This window comes from Cygnus atratus, chromosome 4 (genome assembly GCF_013377495.2).
Source record: "Cygnus atratus isolate AKBS03 ecotype Queensland, Australia chromosome 4, CAtr_DNAZoo_HiC_assembly, whole genome shotgun sequence".
NCBI classification, from domain to species: Eukaryota; Metazoa; Chordata; class Aves; order Anseriformes; family Anatidae; genus Cygnus; species Cygnus atratus.
In genome coordinates, this window is record NC_066365.1 from 32559986 (window position 1) to 32579971 (window position 19986).

Genomic DNA, 19986 nt, shown 5'->3' on the forward strand with positions numbered 1-19986 from the left:
GGCTATGGCACCATACTAAAGAGTGCCTCCCCAAAATAGTTAATCACCCACTCACTGCTGCCAGAGCTCCTCTTTATCCTCTTGTAGGTGCAGTGTAGTGACTTTGCTTTTTTCCCCACTGTTTTAAGCAGTGGGTAAACGTACATTGCCAATACTAAGCAACCAGTTCCAATTTAGCTAGCTCAGTCATTCGAGCATTTTAAATCTATTAACAAGCTGGTCATTAAATGAATTTCTGACCTATTTCTTCAGTACTCTAGCTAAGAAACTACCTGATGACCTATGAAAATATCAATGTGATAAGAAAAATTATTAGCTGCACAAGCAGAGCAGCAGTTAGTCACTTTGGCAGCTTCCACCAGCCTGAAGAGAACGATTCACCATTGCCAGCTTCCAGTAATTCCCCAGAATCTGGATTTTGACACAGACTGATGTCTAGGGGAGACACCATGAAGCTGCTTACACAGGCAGCATGCATCTCCTCTTCCTCAGCTTATTACTGGAAATGTTTTTGGCAATTAGGTGGTGCACGGCAGCCAGGAGTGGAGAGGAGGGCGGGAAGCCCACAGGTGCTGGAGCAGTGCTTGAAGAGCAACCTCCTCTCTCTTTTGCAATCCCTGCCTGCTTGACAGGCCCGGACAGCATTACATCACTTCCTAAAAACAATCAAACGGAGCCCATCTCCCGGAGAAATACAACTCAGAGGCACCGGGGCAGGAAACAGGAAATGTAAATGCTCTGCCGAAGCCCAGAGAGAGCCGCGGAGGCCGAGGCAGCATGCAGGCACCCGGCTGGGTCCCGCTGCTGAGCGCCCTGCTCCTCGCCCGGGAGGGCAACGGTGAGTGGCCGAGCGAACCTCACTGCCGTGGGGGGCCCTGGGCACGCTGCTGGCAGGGCTGGCCTGGGGGTGACACCCACAGCTGGCCGTGGGGAGAGGGGACCTGCGGGAACTCGCTCGCTGCTGCCTGTGGCTGCGCTTCTTCCCAGCTGCGGCTTGCCCTTTTCTCTTCTCTTCTCCTCCGATGTAAGCCTGCACCGTGGTGATTGGATTTACATTGAAGTGTGCGGGGACCTGGTGTCTCTATTCTGGCTCACCAGGTGTTTGGGGTCTAATTTTAATCGTTTCTTGTACCTTCTTTACCCCACACCCACCCTATCAGCCATACGCTATGTCATAGCAAAGCTCAAGACTGAGCTTGCCCTCCACCCAAAAGCCAGCTGCTGATTTCCGCGGTGCTGATGACCCGAAACCTGCTCAATGAAAGAAAACACATTTCTGGAGACAGATATTTGGAAATCTGCCTTGCCAAGCCTTCGGCACCAGGGATCTAGGTGTTTTGAAGGGAAGGACCACGAGGTGGGACAGCCGCTCACGACCGAGTGCTGGAGGCACTAGCTGCAGCCCCCTGCAGAGGGTGGGTTGTGCCGCTCACCGTTCATCGCACCGGGACTGCCTGATGCAGGCAGATGGTTGGGGAAAACCCTCCCTTGGAGGGGCTGACGTGCCCCCCGGCATCATGCAAATCCCTGCCCAAGTGCCTCGGTAGGGACAGAAGCACGTCGCGGCTGCTGGGAGGGAAGGGAGAGCCCTCCGCGCAGCAGGGAGAGGCACTGCTGCTCGCCGCTACCACTGAGCTTCTATGAAAGCTTTAAAAGGCACTGGGGAAATAGGTGGTGGCATTGTGCTGTTGTTGTTGTTGTTTTTTTCCTGAAAACCAGCACTATTCCAGGCTGTAAAACCGGGCTGCAGGCTCCAGGCACGCTGCAGAGCTTATCGCGGTTAGCAGTCGTGCTTAGCTGTAAGAATGAGCTAAGTGAGTTGTTACAAAATGGTTTGGTCTTGCCTGCATTAATGCAGCCCTGCTGTGCTACGCGCGTGCTAGGAAAATGTGCTCCAAGCTTTGCACGTGCCTCCTGATCAAAGTGACCGGGAGAAGAAAAATCCTGTCACGAACGGAGCAAAACAGAGGTCCCAGAGAAGCAGAGAGGCAAGACCCCAGCCACGTGGTGTGATGAGGTGCCGGGGAGCTGCCAGCAATTGCTTGCACAATGCATTGAGGTCGCTTGCACTTCCATCACCTCCATGTGCTGGGGGCTGCCCGAGCCCCCGGCCCCCAGAGGGCTGCCATTTCCTGCACAAAGTGCCAGGCAGCTGGGCAAGAGCCTGGCCGGTGTCAGCCCCAGCTGCCCTGAGCGAGCCCTGAGCTGCTGGGGAAAGGTGATGGAGAAGAGGGCAGATCCCTATTCTCCCCCCACAAAGGTGTGCAGGCAGCCCCAGAACATAACCGAGGCTAATGTTGAGGGCAGTTTTTCACTTGGTCTTCTGGGGAAACTGAACTGGAGGGGTTAAAGTTTCTACAGAGATTCCCATATGCTGCAGGTGGGCCAGGAGAACCTTTGCTGTGGCTGGCCTCAGGTATGTCCTTCATGCTGACTGCTTTTTGCTTACAGATCAACAGGGCAGGAGCTTTAGGGGAGCTTTCTTCTTTTTTCCTCCAGTCCCAGACATTGTTGCCTCCCTCAGAGCAGCGTGCTGGAGAAGGGGGCAGAAGCTCCAGGATCCCCACGGTCTCACCTCTGCTGTCTAGAAAGAGCTTTGAAAACTGTAGGTGATGGGAGTAAGATTAGATCTAGCAGCACATCTAAAGGCAGATGGAAGCCTTTATAAACTGTGTTCCCATACCATGCTGGAGCCTTGTAAAATCCTCGCCTCGCCGTTTGGATTATGATGAACAGACGGTTTTGTTCCAGCTACACTGCAATTACTCTGGGGCGGCAGCTCTGTGAGCGTGCCTGAGGTCCCAGCACTGGCTCTGGGTGGAAGGGACTTTGGGGTTTGCACAACACCTACATTGGTGCGTGCCGAGCCTAGAAGTAAATTTAAGGCCCTTCCTATAGCTTGTAACACAGAGCAAGACAAGAAGAAAGGAAGATTTGCTATATATTCTCTCTCCAAAGTGCAGCCCCCTAAAAGCAGATGGGAACCCTTTCTGTCAAACAAATCAATTCTTTGTTTTTATTTACTGCTATTCCTCCTTTCCATCCAGACACACTAACTTCTACTGCATTTATTCAAGTGCTTAGGGGGCATTTCAGGAAATGTCCCTTTTACGGCAGCAAGATTTTATGCTAAATTTCAGTCAGTGACTCCTGTCTGTTGTCCCTCGAGAGACTTCTATGACTGAAGCCGAGCCTTCAGAGCTGCTGAACTTCTAAGTTTGGGGTCCCACTGAGAGCAGGGAGCACTGAGAGGTTTGCACCATGAGTTTCTGGATGCGGTGGAGTTGCACAGGTGCCACGGATGCGAAGCTGGAAGGGCACAGGTTCAAACAGCTGTAACTTGAAGCATGATTCGGTCTTGAAAACATTTAGCTCTTGGGGTGATGGATGAGGCCGCGGGCTCACGGTCTGGCTCTAAATGCAGGACCAAATGTGCTGTTTAAAGAGCACTTAGGCGGAATGGACGCGCAGCAAGGAGAAAGCCATTTCCTTTGCCAAGAAGTGAACCTAAAACCCTCTCTCCCCGCTCCGGGTAATACCTAGACAGCACTCTCTAAGCACCCCTCTTTAACAGGATCCTCTCTGCAGATTAGCCGCCCCGAGACGCTCGCTCAGCCCGTCAGAGCGGCGCGTGGGCCCGGCAGCCAGCCCGCGGGGCTTGGAGCAGCGCTGGCGCGCGGCCTGCTGCAGCACGCGGCCCGGGCAGGCCCCGGCCGACCGCGGCGGGCACGGCACCTCCGCCATGGGCGCCACTCGCGGGGCGAGAGGCGGCACGGGTGCGCCAGGCAGCCGCCGAGGTGAGCCCGCGGGCGGAGAGGAGCCGTAGGAGCGCACGTGGTGCGGGGCAGGGCACGGAGGAGGAACGTCGGCCTGCTCTGTGTAGCCTTGTAGGCTTTGCTTCTTTTGTCGCCTTCTCCCGAGTCTTCTGCTCGGTGCGTTTTTGAGACTTACAGGAAGGTCCGGAGAAACAAAAAAATCACAAATTAATAAGCCTGTCTGTTCCATTGACTCAGATCTGGCTTTTCCCATCCCGCTTTCCTCTGCACGTAGGAGCTGTTGTGCAAGCCAAAAAACTCCTTTCGGAGTCTCAGTCTGAGTTCAATGCGAGCCCAGAAGGGAGACCAGGGACTTGCCAGCAGAACCCGGCGTGCTGACTGCGTGCGATTTTTCTTTGCCTCCCATCCAGCTGAAGCCAGAAACCTGTTTGCCTGCTTACTGCATCCAGCAGCTCCTATCACCACCTCTGAGTGCCGCAAAGCAAACCTCAGGGGAAGAAAGGCAGCAACAGCAGAAATGCTGCTTGTTTGTTTGTTTGCTGCACAGCTGCTGATCCTGGCATGCAAAACCGCTCAGGATGTTCAGCTCCCTTTGCCTCCCTTGAAAGGCAGGCTTGGAGGCACCTCCAAAACTCATCAGTCACTCAAATGTATTTTTTAAGGAGAAAATTCTGAATAATGCCTCATACCATGGTATCTGCACAGAGTGACATAGCCCTTTTGTCATTCATATAATGAATAATACCTCATACCAACTGTAGTGGAACCTTTCTTGAGCCACTGCTGATGCTTGCTCAAGCATTTGGGCCCCCTGGTGCCCAGATCCTCTTGGTGGTGGGAACACCTTAGCTTCTTGCTCCAGCCTGGTGCTAATGCGGTGGCCAGCTCCCTGTCAGGATGGGGCCCAGCCACACAGCCCCTCTCCCTTCTCTTCTTAAATGAGCAAAAAGTGGTGATGCAGGCTGGGACAAAGCTGTGGTGTACCCTCATCAGCTTCCCTCAAGACGACATGCAGAAGGCACTGGGTGGGGGTGTCAGAACCTGGCTAAAAGCACAAGGCTGAGCCCAGTAAGAAGTGCTCTGCAAAGTCGAGGAGGTGTCTACACAGAGATCAGATCTGTCTCTCTCTGAGCATGGAGAAAGTGCTTGAATAACATCCCACAAACCCTCCGGCTTTCAGGCACTCTCTGACCCTGCTCTAAACCTTGCAACATCCAGCTTTCATTCACCTCATGGGGATGTGCCAAGGCAGCAGGTGAAACAAGGGAAATTGGAGCAATATCTTTGCAAGAACCTTGTGCAATTGTCTGCCCAGCTGCTGAAAGACACATTCAAATCTCTCAAAGAAAAGGCCTTAGTAAGAGGAAATACTGCCCGAAGAAGAGATGGTGTTTTGGCCCTGGAATTATGTAAAGCAAACAAAATTACATGGCAACAAGGTCACTCCTTGTAATTTGCCACTTTCTTTGTCTGGAGACTAGAAAAGATAGTTCTATTTCACACAGAGATAACAGATTTGAAATCTGCTTTACAGCTCAAAAACAGTCAAATAAAAAGTAACGGAGACATTGGAAACGTCTCTCTTGGAAATCAAACACAACGTGCGCTGTAGCTGAAAGCCTAGTACTGCATTTAATGAGATGTGACCACTTGCTTTTGCTTTAGAGTCATGTCATGCTTCAGACATTTGGAAAATCCACTTTATCTCTAATAGTAAATGGAAAATAAACTATTTCCCCCACACCCTTTGCACTATTTTTAGCACTGGGCTTGTCATTGTGAACATATCAAATAAGGCAGCTGATGGGTTTCAAGGAGGATGGCTAGAGGAGAAAGAGGAAGCAAGGTCACAGGAATGGTCCTGTGGTACTGCGGTGCAAATATATATGGCCAAAAAATAATAATGGAGAGGTGCTTTCCCTCCCATCCTCTTTGCTGGGATTAATGAGAGCCAGCAGCTCACGCGAGCAGGTTGAGGAGCACACACGTAAGGGGTCACTGCCTGCAAAGGCACTGAAATACTAAGCAGGGAAGAAAGTGACACAGATTACTGACGTGAAGCATTTTGCCATTGAAGAGCTAACATTTTTGTTGTCTTATTGCAGTGGAAGAGGCTGGCGACCTTTGTAGTATCAAATATTTTATTAAAGTATTAGGCATTATTTATTGAGTATTAAAATTATTTATGAAGCATTAACATTCTTTCCTACCTTTCAGGAGAGGGTGAAACAATCAGGTGCCTGTGTGATAAGCGTGGCACAAAGATCCAGATAAATCACTGCTGTCACACTCGAAGCATTGTATTCATTTGAAATTGGGGTTCGTGTCTTGTGAGATGCTCATCTCGTTTCTGAGACAGACGTGGGTGGTGAGGAGGTGCTGCAGAGTGGGTTAAGCAAGAGATAGCGCTCTCACCCCAGTTTTCCTCTCTTGCTCGGTGTCCCTGGGAAGGACAGATTCCTGTCCTTCTGATTTCTCATTTGTAAAATGGAGATGATAACTGCTCATCTCTCAGGGCCATTATGAAGATTAATGTGTTTACTAAAGCATTTAAAATGCTAAGTACTTTCAGATCCAGTCCTGTGAGATTTGAAATGCCAGTGCTGAGGTGCTGAAAACCTGAAGCTTTTGCTAACTCGAGTGGAAACCGCGGCTGCCCAGCGCCTGACAAGAGCAGGGAGAATCATGTCACTGCAGAAGCCATGCAGTCCTGTCCTGTGTTACGGCATACATGCTGCACCACGGCGGCATCCTGTCTGAAAGGGCAGGTGACACAAAAAGTCACCAGTTAACTTCAAGCAGTTAATTTGCATTTGGAAACCTGTAGGTGTAATTTATTGAGGGACTGTTTCCCACGCCCCTGGCTACCACAGGATTTTTGTCAATAGCATGGAATACAGCACAGGCCACAATTTGCTGTGCTGCCATTAAGCTTTAAATCCCATGGCCGTCAACATGGATTTTTAATTGGCATCAAAAAGTCTTGTTTCAGTATCACCAATATAGCCAATTTTAGCCAATTGCTTTGCAAAATATACGTAAATGAAATCAAAACCCGGATCCAGATTCAAAACCTGCAACCTTCACATTTATGAAAAAGAAGCAGCATTGTGTCTTTACCACTGTGAACTGCGTGTGCAGCTGGTACCGTCCCTGTGCTGCTACCTCCTCCAGCCAATGCAGAAGTGAAAGTCAGCAGCGCCTGCAGGCTTCGTGCTTCCTTTTAGACCGGTTCCTCCTTGCTGTGCAGCCAAACAGAGTTAAAGATTCAGAGAAGGGCTCAAAAGGGTAAGGCAAGTGAGCTGGAGGGGCTGGTGAGCCTGGGAGCAGGGTCTCCTCAGGCACGGGCCGAGCATGGAGAGGGACAGCATGCCCAGCAGGGCAGCAGAAGGCTTTTAGGAGAGCGTGAGAGCTGATGTCAACCTGCAGGGCAAACACGGCAGCTGCAGGCAGGCAGACCACAGGGGCTGACATGTCCCCGTGCAAGCCAGCTGAAGAGTCCTGTCACAGTAAGGTGTTGTGACAAACTCGACGTCTAATTTGGCATCTGGTGGCCCAGACTTCACACGTGTGTGCGTGTGTGTGTGCATTTGCTGATTCTCTTTTTTTAAGACATCAAATGAAAAATGAATACTAAATCTGCATGCTTTGACTCTCTGATAACACCAGTAAAACCCACACAATGTTAAGCTGTCCTATGTTTGGCAGGTTCCGAAAATGGCGAGGATGGTTCTGGCTATGGATCACCAGCATTACCCACCACCACAGTGATACCTTCTCCTGCTGTCACTCCTGCGTCCTCTACAACCGTGGGCAGCACCCAGCCAGTACTGGTCTCTACAAGGCCTACTGAAGGCAGCTCTGAAGCGGAAAGTGTTCCAAGCACTGAACTGCATGACATGAGCAATAATGAGAGCGTAGAGACAGAGGAGCCATCTGTCTTGGTGTACGCTGTCCCCGCTGTGCTGCTGGCCCTGCTGATTTTGCTGGTTATAGCTTTTATAGTAGTCCATAAAAGGAAAAAGTCTAAGCAAGGTAAATTTCTCTTCTCGTGCATCAGGAGGATATCTTTAGCACATGCTTGACATCATTCACAAAATGCTATTTCAAGGACCGGGATGCCCCATTTAGGATGCTCATCTCTGGTTTTAGCTCCGTGTCTCCTAAGCAGAAAAGGAGCAAAGGAGACTCACGCAGCAGTCCCTCAGCGAGAGCTGGTGCTGCTGCTCTGGCTCCTCGCAGTTCCCGTACAGAGAAGGGATGTGGCTGTGCCACGCTGTCCCTGTGCTTGGTAACCCCATGCAAGGTGCATTTAGTGCTCCTCCTGCCTGTACTGCCTACAGGGTGAGGCTGCTGGGAGCTGCGATAGAACAAGAGTTTTTGAGGGCCGAGGCTTTTCAGTCACTTCAAGAAACCCTGGAGGGGAAGTTGCTTGTCTGAATAATAGCTGTTACTTTTTTGTTTGTTTGTTTGCTTTCTTTTTTTTTCTTTTTCTTTTTTTTTTTTTCCCTATCTTCATTTTGTCTTGGGGTTGTAGCTAGCTTTGTACCCCTTTTGGCATCGGGCTGGCTCAGCTTCATTTGCTTAACTGGGACTTAAGCTGCCACACCAGCCTCTCCCCTTCTCCTCTCCATGAGGAGAGACCCCAGGCAGAGGTGGACTGACCTTGTGCAGGCTGCAGCAAAACCTCCCCTGCTTCCAGTAAATGGTTTTGTAACAGCCGAGGCCCCTTCTCGGGATGCCACTTTCCTCATTACGTCTGCCCCGCCAGGGAACTGGCTGTCCGTGCGCTCCTGCCCACTCTGGCACTGACATCTACTCAGCTCCCCCCAGGCTGAGCTCATGGTGAGCTTCATTTAGTGTGCCCAGGATTAAACGTAACGGGCTGCTCTGGAAATGGCAGGCAAGCAGGGCGGGATGTGCTGCCTTTCGTCTAAAAGTGGACGATTACGCCCTTTGAAAACAGAACCTCTTTTAAGTGACCCTATTGAAGGATTTGCCCATAATATAGACAGTGTATATACAAACAGCATAACTATGAACAGCAACTTTTGTTTTCTTTTCCAGATGAGCTGGGAAGTGAAAACGTAAAAAGGTAAAGTTTATGAATATCACTCTTTTAAAAAAATATATTCTTTTACTCTAATAGGCTTGCTGATTTTTGCCCCCTCCGCTGTCTGATTTCATGCACCAAACACCGCTAAATTTGCCATTAATCATTGCAGTGAACACCCTCTAGAGGTGGCTAACGTGCAACTTCGGGGTGTATCTTTCAGGGAACAGGCAAAGGAGAGGCAGCGGGATGGGGCGGGCGAGAGCTGCCCCACGGGGACCCATGCAGCATCTGCCCCTGGCCCCGCCAGCCACCACGAGATATGGCCATGCCACGAGCAGAGGTCGGTCCCCGGGCTCACCACAGGCTCTTGCTGTTCAGAATAAGCTTCGTGTCCAACTTCCTCATCTTTCAAGGTTGCCCTATGTGAGGCAGCTGCCCTGGAAGTAATCCTCTGGCTGCTGCAAGAACCTGCTGAGATCTGCGCAGCTCTTCCCTCAGTGATAACTTTTATTGAGCTCCATCTTGCCAATCAACATAAAGATATTAAATTGTTTTTTTTTTTTGGTGGGGGGGGGGTGCTAAAAACAATTTTTCTACCATGTGATTACAGGAATGATTGGTAAAGAGAAGACTACATGGAGATATTTAAATACATGCAGAGTTAGGATAGCTATGACCATTCCTTTTTAAGTGGCTAGTCTGGGGCAGCTTTCCAGAGCGGCCATAAATGCCTGGAATTATGAGGGAGTCATGCACAACTACTGCCTTATATGTTTTCTGATTTAAGCCTTTTGTGTAATGTCTTTTTCTCAAGTCCTATTTTTGAAGAAGACACCCCCTCTGTTATGGAGATAGAAATGGAAGAGCTTGATAAGTGGATGAACAGCATGAACAAAAATGGTACACGGTAACCCCTCTACTCCATCATCCCTCTCTTTCTAGCTGACGTAGATCCCACGCGTAGAAAATCAATGTAAGGCATTTTGTATTTGTGTCACTGATTTTCCTAAAACATTTTTAGTTGTGTTCTTTACTCTTTACTACAGAAATAGCACGAATGTCAGGGGTAGGATTGTTCAGAGGAGTATTTTAGTTTGTGTGGGAGCTTATTTTTAACATATGAGGGAATATCATAAATGTTTTGAGTTTCCAGTAGACACTTGTTAAAAACAAGTATAGCTCTGAACAGAAATTATATTTTTAAATGCACATTTTAATGCTAGATACTAGTTTCTGTGAAGAATCCAGTCCTTTCCGTCTTCAGACTTTCTACAGTTCTGTGGTCCACATTGTGCTGTTGCAGAAGAAACAAGTATTTACTCGTAGCTCAGACCACTGTTTACGTAAAATCACTGCCAAGATCTTATCACTGCCCCCCTCCCCTTGTTGTTTCCTTTCCCTCGCTTGCCATCTCTGCTGCACGAAGCACAAGCTGCTCTTTGCTGCTGCTCCCTGACTACGTCCTCCCCAGTGAGTCTGCCAGCAATCAGTACCCGCTGTGCCTACCACCAGAAGCATCTTCAGCTCCCTCTTCGCTACTTCTTTTTCAAGCATCTTATATTTTTCCCTAATTTTCTCCCAGCTGAAAATCCCTAATCTGCATCCTCTTTCAAGGTTCTCCTCCCAAAGCGCAGGTCTTCTGTAAGGGGTGAATTAGCTGGGACCTGATCACGAACTGATATGTAACAAGCCGTGCTAACAGCTTCTCACTGGCTAGGAAATGCTGAAACCTTGTTTTTAAATTCCTGGTCCCTTGCCTTCCATCCAAACAGCCTATCTGTCTGACCTCCTAGAGATGTTTTGTGTTTTAGGACATAAAACTCTTTGGAGCATCTCTTCCCATTAGCAAAACTCTCCAGATGATGGGGTTTTGACCTTCTCGGTCTATAATCTCCAGCAGAAAACAAGTTCTAAGAGGCAGTCATGAAATTAAAGCATTAAGTACAACACAGAGAGAAACACTGAATTTTTAATTTCTGTGGACAGAAGAGAGCAAACATTTTGCATTATGCTTCTTTCAGTAATGTTTCCTAAATCCCACCCCCACATCCCCCACTGGACAATGAAGCATAGGTGCAGCTGTAAGCTGTGGAGGGCTAACAAATTGTCCTCTCAAGGTAGCTCGTGGGAAACAGTCCTCAAAGGTAGTGTGCTTGTGTATGTGTACACAAACAACTGAAACATATCTAACAGAGAAGTTACCACAACACCTATCAAAGGGAAGGTGGATTTAAAACACATAATATTTACACTACGTGGTACATGCAGATTTTATAGATAAAATGATGCAGAAGAGCAGGTTTATGTACTAGAGTGGCTGCACAAAAAAAAAAAGTTGATGCAATTCTGAAATAAAACAGAGTAACTGCCAAGAGTAACTATCATCTTGTTTCTTATCCTGTTTCAGCTGATTGTGAATGTTTGCCTACTGTGAGAGAAGAAGAAAAAGAATCGATGGCCAACCCGAGGTACTTTTAATTCATTATGTTATTTGAAGAAATATGGTCAAAGTGAGTCATTCCAAAATAATCTCATTTTTTATATACATAATTATAAAAGACTGATTCTGGGGCCTACTTAGGTTTTAAAGTTTTCATGTACGAGGACTGATTCCAACTCAAACGTTTTGACACTCCTTAAATTTTAAACCAGTTGCTGCCCGTAAATCGCACCCCTAACTAACCCTGCAGTGGCAAACCAGTGTGAGACAGATGACCGCACTGCAGAGACCGAGTTTTCCTCACTTTAGTGTCTTTAGTCAGATTTTAATCACAGCTTCCTGAAGTGTTTACACCAGCTCCCAGAGCAGCTTGCTGAAAGATTTTCCCAGCGCTGCCCTGCAGCCAGCTCAGGGGCCAGGAGGGATGCAGAACAGCCATCCCAACAGCTTGTCAGCTACCAAACAGCTGGGGTGTAAGAGGCTTTTGGGGCACAATGACATCCTCAGTCAAGTTCCTTTCCAGAACGTAAACAGTCATTTGGAGAAAAAACAACATAGCCTACCAACTTTAGCAGGCATTTTAAATACGGTCCCCGTTAAAGTGCTTCTGTGCTGTACTGCCATTAACCCCATCGAGTGGCGGGGATTTGGCTCTCAACTGGCTGCGGGTGCCTTTGGGCTACACGTTCCCATGGGTGCCCCACCTGTAAGATGGAGATATCGCCACTTTGAAGCACTGCAGCCAGGCGTAAGCCGTGATTCCGAATAGCAGCCCTGTTCAGATAAGGGTGTTTCAGTCAGAGTGAAGGTACACATGTCAGTAAAACTTACTTTCTTATAGCTGGTGTCCTAGGACCAGCTGTGATGCCTCTGAAGGGTAGGAAGGCAAACAAGCCCATGTAGGAAGATGAGATTTCTCTTGCCAACATTCAGAACTGCTCAGACAAAGGGCATTATCTGAGTACAAAGGGCAAGACTGCTTAGTTTAAGCAAATTTGTTCTCAAATTATGTTAAAAAAAAAAGTTAAGACTGTATTTTTGAGCATTCGGTATGGGAAACATCTCAGTGCCTCACTGAACACAATTGGCTGAGTGTTATTTTCCTTTTTCATGCAAGTTGCTGGGGGGTTCAATTAAGACTTAAATGCTTTCAGCTGTGAACTGGTTTTAGATAAGACAGCATTTTAAGATAGCATTTTGAAAAAATCCGAAGCAAAGTGTTGCAATAATGGCATTTTCAGAACGAAAGTTTTTTCCAAAACTACTTCGCAGAGTGAGTGATTTTTTAATATAAAATTTTAAAAAGGCTTTAAGAAAAGAACAATATGGTGCTGAAATATTGATAAGTTAATGCTTTATCTTAAAACTACTTTTTCAAAGTTCACTTTACACAAAATGTTGGAATGTGCTTCATTTCAAAGTGAAAATATATTTGAAATGGTGCCATTTTCTGGCAAACAAACAAATGAACAAATTGGTGCCCGTTCATTTCTGTGATCAAACCTTGTCAGACCAAAGAGGACTTTTTCCCCCCACCAAACTCTTTGCTGAGTACTGAAGAGAAATACATGCAGCTAAACAGGTGTTTCAGCACCAATTTTGAGAAAGAAAAGTGAAAAAGTATGAAGCAAAAGAAAAGACAGCTATTATTCTGGCTAAAACTCTTACAAGCATCAAGGCTGTGGAGTGTTGCACCAGGGGCAAGGCATGACAGCCCTAGCTCCCTCGAAGGTGGTGCTCATCTACCCTGCACATAAGCTCACTAAGTAACACATCCGTGTATACAGATATGTTTTGTGTGTATATAATCTTTTATAAATATATATCAATGCCTTACACGTGAAACCTAGTGCTAAAATCCCAACCAGGATTCCTGTGCACGCAGGAGCAGGGCAGCAGGTGAGGTGAAGGGGAGGGCACAGAACAAATCTCTTCTCTGGGGAACTTTTTCTCCCCCAGCAAAGAGAGGCACAGCACCCGCCCCTGTAGGGTGCTGAGATGGACGGAGCAAAGCACCCCCTGCCTCACCGCACCCACTGGGTGCCCTCCTGCTTTTTCTGTCTGGAAAAAGGGTGGCTCTTCCCTATACAGTGATGGTCTGCGTGGGGAACAAATTGTTATTACAGAAAGAAATCCTCTCTGCCCAGCCTGCACCTCAGCTTAGGAAAATAATAAAAAGCCATGAAAAATATTAAGATTGTGTCCCTTTAAACTTCAGCAGTGGTTCTCAACCCTGCTGTTAGTGCTGATGGAAATCCATCCAGCTGATAACAGAAGTTGCATTTTTCATGTCTGTGTGAACTAAACATTAAGAAAGTGCTAGGGAGCAAGCTATCTAGGCAGAAATCAGAGGGGCAAAAAGAAAATTAATATATTACGAGTCTAGGTTTAATATATATAAGAAAACCACGTAAAACGTTATCCTCAAGTGTGTGAAGAGGGGATTTTATTCCTCAGTCCTTGTCTGGGAGCAGGAGAAAGCTCATGCTGGATAGCCTCCAGCCAACAGAAAAGTGGGATCATCCCTTGCTCACAGGCTGTAGCACCACAGATGGGCTCATCTGGTGTGCTGCACAGCTGACATTCGCTTTCTGTTAACACCTTCTCGTGGGCTGAACAGACACTATTGCATATTTTTTCTGCTGAGACGCAAGCGAACAAGCAGCGTGACACCGGTGTTTTTTTTCTCTTCCATGTACACCCAGTGATGGTGAATCATGAAGTCACAGCAGCAGAGAACTGCTTAAAGGGAAGCAGCACACGAGCTGACAGACCCCAGATCCCGGATGAACTGGATTTAAACATGATTCATCTCAAAAGGCTGGAGGAGCAAATGCTTTTGTTGTGCCCTGCTACTTAATCTTCAGAAAAGAAACATCAAGACGAAAAAAAGAGAAAAGTGCTATAGTAGGACTAGGAGGTTGACTTAAATTCCTTCCGTAGTGACATTCATCACCAGTCAAGAGAAACATTTTCCCCACCCCAAAAAAGAGCTGTCCATGTTCCTGTGTAGCTCTCCTTTTCTGCATAGCGCAGCACCTAAGAGCATGTATGCGCTAAACTTGGTGGGCTATTTGTTCATTCTTTTTGATTTAAACAGCACCCATAATTCTGGATTGCACTGGTTTAGTGTGTTCAAATCAGACTGTTGAGCTCATATCGATGTCATGTTTACTTTTCAATTTGTTTTTTTTGTAATGGTGCACTGATTTGCACAGGACTTATGCTTAGGGCAGTAAAAGACTAGGACTAGCAGACAGCTGTGAGGACAGACAGCAGCTGAAGCTGTCCCAAAGGATTTGCCAGGAGGCAGCCTGCAGCCCAGCAAGGGTACAATCCCCCTAGCAGGCATTTTCTTTTTCAAATTAAAGATGCCATAGAAATTAAAAATATTATTTCAATATTGCCTTTGAGTTAGCCCACTCCACAGCTCAGCACTGTGCTAGATCTCATCACCCAGCACTTCTTCCTGCGCAGCACTGCTCACCAGCATCAACCTGCTTCAGGCACGCTCAGCTTGAAAATGCTTCTCCTCATCAAAATGGGCTGGGAGATTGAACAATTCAGTGCTCATACCAAACACATCTAGGTAGATAAGCATGCATTATTCCTAACCACTTGGTCAAGGACTTCAGCTGCAAGAAGATTACAGCTTCAGGTTTTGAAGACTGAGCTTGGAATATCTGAAAGACATTGGCTTCTCAACATGCCTGCTCTCCTTCAGTGACACTGGAAACCAGACTCCTGAGATACCTCAAGTTGAGAGCACAAGAGCACAAATATTGTATTACTCCCACTGATTTTAGATGGTGAGTCTTACTGATGTGGTTTAAATGTGCAACACACGAAACTGGATACTTGTCTGTGCAAAGCTTCCCCTCCACTGTATTGAGAGCTTGCATCTTATGACACCTTAGATCCTTCCATATCACATCCTACCTGTCCTCATATTCTATTCAAATGAGAAACTTCCAGGTCAATAGCTCTTCATTATGCTCAGTTTTCTTTTATTTGCAAATATTTTACTAATATATGTTCATACCTAGCTTGGTTAAAGAGAGCAAGTGAACAGTACCCCCAGAGCCCTAGGATGACAATTAATGCTCACTAACATCTGACAAATACAGAGGAGGGGTCAACTTTGTGAATAATTGAGAATGTGTCAAACAGAAAAAAGTGTTTACAGCTAACCATTTTCCTGAATGTATTCATCACTGAATATGAACTGACTAGTAATTTCCTCAAAGAGTAAATATTTCCTCATTGTTCAAAGACAATTTATTGCAAATACTGGATTTAATACGGGTGATGCTAAATTAATTTTCCTTGCTTCGATGATTTTTAACTTTGAAAAAATGTTGTAAGAGATAAATGTAAAACATTTTTTTCAAACATTTTCACAAGTTCCTGACAGTAAAATCACTCTCTAGAACACTGATTTACAATAATACAATCACAGGGGAAAAAGGGGAAGACAAATTAAGACAAGTAGAAAAAAATAGAAGCAGATATTTTCCAGGAGCAGTTCTGTTACCAGTTTCTTCCCAACGGAACTAAGTTGCTACGCTAAGGCTTCCTACAGTTTGCAAAGCAATATTCAGAAGATGTTCAAAAGAATGTTTTCTGTAACCGCTCGTGAGAAAACAATGTGCTTTGAGACCATTACTCATTACTGGTTGTGTGGCTGGCATGCAGTGGTTTGCAACAGCAGCATCCCATGGTGCCTCTTGCCCTACTCCAGCCCACACCACCCCATATCCAGCAAGTGCTGCCTTCTCCAAGAAGCCAGCTGAAGCCCAGCTCGGACAAAGAACCAGGGTCTATGCCTCTTCCTGTGGTGTTTTTTTTAGTTGACTTCAAAACTTACCCAACCCCTCAAAATGGCATTCTGTGGCGTACCAGAACCACGACATGATGATCCTTCACCCTGTCCTAGCCATGGATCTAGGACAGTGAATAATGCACTACAGTGCATGGAGACTGCTTCAGAACAGACTGTTGTGCATATATTCTGTTGTTGGTTTTGAATTACTATTAATCCCCAATTGGTCAAAATGCTGCACAGTTTCAAGTAATTTTCTTGGACACTTGGTTTCCCTGAAAGATTTAAGTAAAAACTGGAGGGAACACATTTTCTGTAAAGTTATGTTAATAAGCATTAACCCTTGTTCTGAAGTTCATCATTAGCAATTTCTACCTCAAGCTTTAAAATCATTTCTGCCCAGAATTAATCTTGAGGTGACAGCTCTATAAAGAGCCAGATTACGCCACTTACCCTTTCTAAAAAACTTAGACCAGGACATGTCTTTCCTTCTTCCAGAACTTTCTAACCATTTCAAAATACAAAATAAGGGCTTGGACATTTCCCTGGCCAATTCTGGATGCAACTTATCTGCCATTTTTAAAGGCAGTAGATCTAATCTAAAAGTTGCCAAGTTACTATTGAAAAGTTAGGACTTGATTAAATCTTGCCCTCCCTATGCAAAAGAGACCAGGTGTTGAATGATTTGTATTGCAAGAAAGATAGTTATGGATACTTCTAATAGGTCCCCTCAGTACTCTGCAAATATGATTTTTAGTGTTTCTATTTTCCCTTAACATAGACTTTTATGGCTTTTTCTCCTTTCCCTCTGATCTCCTAGTCTTAACAACAGACTCCTCTGGAGGCTGATGCGATAACCCCCACTGCCTCTCCAGGCTGCCCATTTCACCCCTCTAGTATCTTTCATTTCTATGTGGACTTAGGCATTTTCCAAGGCCATCACTCAGCATCCATTCAGGTTACAGCCAAGCATCTCTGCAGACCCCAGCAGTTATGGATGAAGCTTCAGCATGGTCACGGCCTTGATTCCTTTCTTCCTCACTCCCATCCAATATCCCCCTCTCCTGGATAATAGCCTGCCCATTGCACTTCAGTCTGTTTTATACTTTTCATCTGTTCCTGCTCATTTTCTTTCACATACACTGGTGATCTCTATATTAATCATGTAGGTGGAATAAATTACACTGGATTTAGACCATTTTGCTCCTGCACTACTATAGCCAAAGGGTTAAAATATTCTAGTTTACATGTACTAACATTACACCTCCTCTTTGTTCACGTTAATTTTTCCCTAAATGATTTACACAGTCAGGTCCTCTAGCCTACAAAACAAAGAGCAGCACAACCAGGCAGCAGATAGTATGGTAGCAGATTATTTTAATATTGCCATGGACTATATAGATTATGCCTCTGCTGTAAAATCCTAATCATCTGCCTGGTCTAAACAGATCCATCCCACCATCATTTTGCCACCAAGTGATGACTCAAGTTATTATTCCTCTGTAGAAACCAAGGAAAAACACACAAATAGGAAGTTACTTGCACTACGTGCTACTCTACAATGTTCAGCAAATGTGATGATCCCTAAATAACTGTTACCTCTTCCCTTATTTTCTTCAAGTACTTGAGCAGTTGTTACCAACATTCCTCAGGACAATTAGATATCTAATTTAGAGTAAGCAATTTTTGTCCTACAGAAAGCAGTAAGCTACAGACCCAAAAGAAGAGTTGTTTGAGAACCATATGGATAAAAAGGAGGGTAATTGAGAACTAGCATCCTCCTAGATGTGATGAAATCAATACCTTAAAGAAGGTTTTCAACAAAGTAGAAATAACACCTCCATAAAATTACAAATACAGAGTACTGGCATCACCAGCAGTTAATAGCACAACAGTCCTGCACTCAAACACATAACCTTCCATTAACCCCACAAAAAGAAGGTTGCTTTTGGTTTCTAGGAAATCGTAAGTCATGCATCCCCAGATATCTACTGATTTATGAGGTCAAAATAATTAATATTTTCAGTGCCAAATCCAATGGAAGGCTATGAGAAGACACTGTTTACTTTTTGTGTATGAAATTACTGTATGTGCAATTGTTTTGTCAAAGAGCTGTTTCAAATGATTTTGTAATGTAAATATTTCAAAGTCATAATATCACTTAGATGTATTTAAGAGCATCAGATTTAAGACAACTTTTTCTAATAAAGGTTTATAGTAGTTTTTAGTGCCTACTGTTCCTCTTTTTACCCATAGTCCTGCTAATCCATTCTTGTCAGTAAGGGCTAGTTTTCTACTTGATGACTTGGAGATTACTCAGTCCATGAAAGCAGATATGCGGAGACATGTGGTATGTAGATACACTATTCTCATCATCAAGTTGAAATATAGGCAAAACATTAGCCTTTCCAAGTTACAGAAGTGCTTTGAAATTAAAGTTAGCTGAAGAAACAAAGCTGCTTTGTATTTCACTGTATTTCTGTTGGGCTATTCCAGATTGTCTTAGTAATAGTCAAATTTTCTCTCCAGCGAAGTCGGCAAAGACCGACCACAGCCTTGCCATGGGTGGCCATAGCTGTCTTTTAATGATCAATTGCTTCTGAGGTTATTCCAGTTAAGCACCAAAATGGGAGTCTCCAAGTGGACAAAGCTGCTAAAACAAGTTTAGATAGAGATTTAGAAGAGGCTAATAAAGCAGTACGTTGCTTTTCACTTTCATCAATCACGTAACAGAAAGTTTCATTAGAGGGGAGCAAAACAGGTTGGAGGTGTCAAAGCTCAAGCCACTGGGCCTCCTCTATGACTCAGGCCTCCTTGCCACCTTTGTCAACATTGACATGAAATGACTACTACCCAACATAGCACTTATCAAGAGCTGTCTCCATAGGATGTCACTTGCCTAGCACCACAGAAGATCAACATACACAACTTTTATATCAGATACAAGTGTTTACAGCTTCAGGTAAAGCCATTATTTTGGCTCTGATCAGCCCAAGACTGTGTTACCTTACAGCCACAGGCACCAGCACCCCATTGCTGGTTTCCTCTGTAGGAGCCCTCAAGTGATCAGCCTCCATTTTCTCTCCGTGCTTATCCCAAGTCACCGAGCACAAGGAGCCAGAAACATAAAGTTGCGACACTACTACTTAAGTCTGCAGTTTAAGAAGCCAACACCAAAGTAAATCACTGGGCACCTTTGCTCCAGGTGAGACCCAACACACTCTCAAGGCTAAATTGAGCTACTTCTAAGGGCTGATATATAAATACTGCCAGTGCAGGTGGCTGCTATTTTGCTCAGGTGAAGGGCAGTTTGAAGGCAGGCTTTGATGTCAATGAAGATAAAGCCTTGATAAGGCATCTGGCATCTAACTACTAAAAAAAAAAAAAAGGCAGGAAAATACGTCATTAGGCATTTTTTTCATCAAGTTAAGTGTCTTGACACTGCCCATGACTGGTACCTACTGCTTTGAAGAGCACAACCTCCTACATTAAATCTAGTTTCCATGGGTGTATAGCAAAAAATATTCCTCTTTGGTTCCTGTAGTTGTTATAAAGCATCAGATTTAATTATCTGACTACAAACTTAAGGCAATTACTTAGAAATTCAGGCTTATTCTGTAAATTTTATACAATTTTTTCTTATGCAACGGGATTTTAAAAGGGGACTATTTTTACTGTAACAATTCGAACAAAGAAATAGTCATAGTTCTTCCTACTGCATGCCAAAGCTGAGCTCTTCAGCCAGTTTGCTGAAACTCTTTTTAATCCTCATTGTGTTATTCACACGGATGAACTGCTGAATTTCACTAAATAGAAAAATAAGATGAAGAAAGTGAATGCTTTGGGTTTTGTTGATGTATATAAACTTTTAGGAGCTACAGTTACAGATTTC

The 19986-nt window shown here is 45.3% G+C and overlaps 1 protein-coding gene across 3 annotated transcripts; it reads left to right on the plus strand.

Moving 5' to 3' along the window:
• Positions 1-670: 670 nt before the first annotated feature.
• Positions 671-18321, plus strand: TMEM154 (transmembrane protein 154). 3 transcript variants are annotated; one of them, XR_004779454.2, is made up of 7 exons: positions 672-838; positions 7485-7811; positions 8844-8871; positions 9053-9172; positions 9647-9805; positions 11240-11300; positions 13978-18321. XR_004779454.2 is itself a non-coding variant. In XM_035551615.2 (7 exons), the coding sequence occupies exons 1-7, from the start codon at positions 778-780 to the stop codon at positions 13991-13993; spliced, it is 699 nt and encodes a 232-aa protein (XP_035407508.1). In that variant the 5' UTR covers positions 672-777; the 3' UTR covers positions 13994-18321. The 3 variants fall into 3 exon arrangements, 2 of the variants coding, with proteins under 2 accessions (XP_035407522.1, XP_035407508.1); XM_035551615.2 differs by having other exon boundaries at positions 9647-9732; XM_035551629.1 differs by lacking the exon at positions 9053-9172 and having other exon boundaries at positions 671-838; positions 9647-9732.
• The last annotated feature ends 1665 nt before the right edge of the window (positions 18322-19986 follow it).

Excerpts from the sequence above, each read along its gene's own strand:
- TMEM154 (XM_035551615.2), top strand. The coding sequence starts at position 778 with ATGCAGGCACCCGGCTGGGTCCCGCTGCTGAGCGCCCTGCTCCTCGCC. Across the intron at positions 839-7,484 it reads CCTCGCCCGGGAGGGCAACG|GTTCCGAAAATGGCGAGGAT; the intron begins GTGAGTGGCCGA and ends TATGTTTGGCAG. Across the intron at positions 7,812-8,843 it reads AAGGAAAAAGTCTAAGCAAG|ATGAGCTGGGAAGTGAAAAC; the intron begins GTAAATTTCTCT and ends TTTCTTTTCCAG.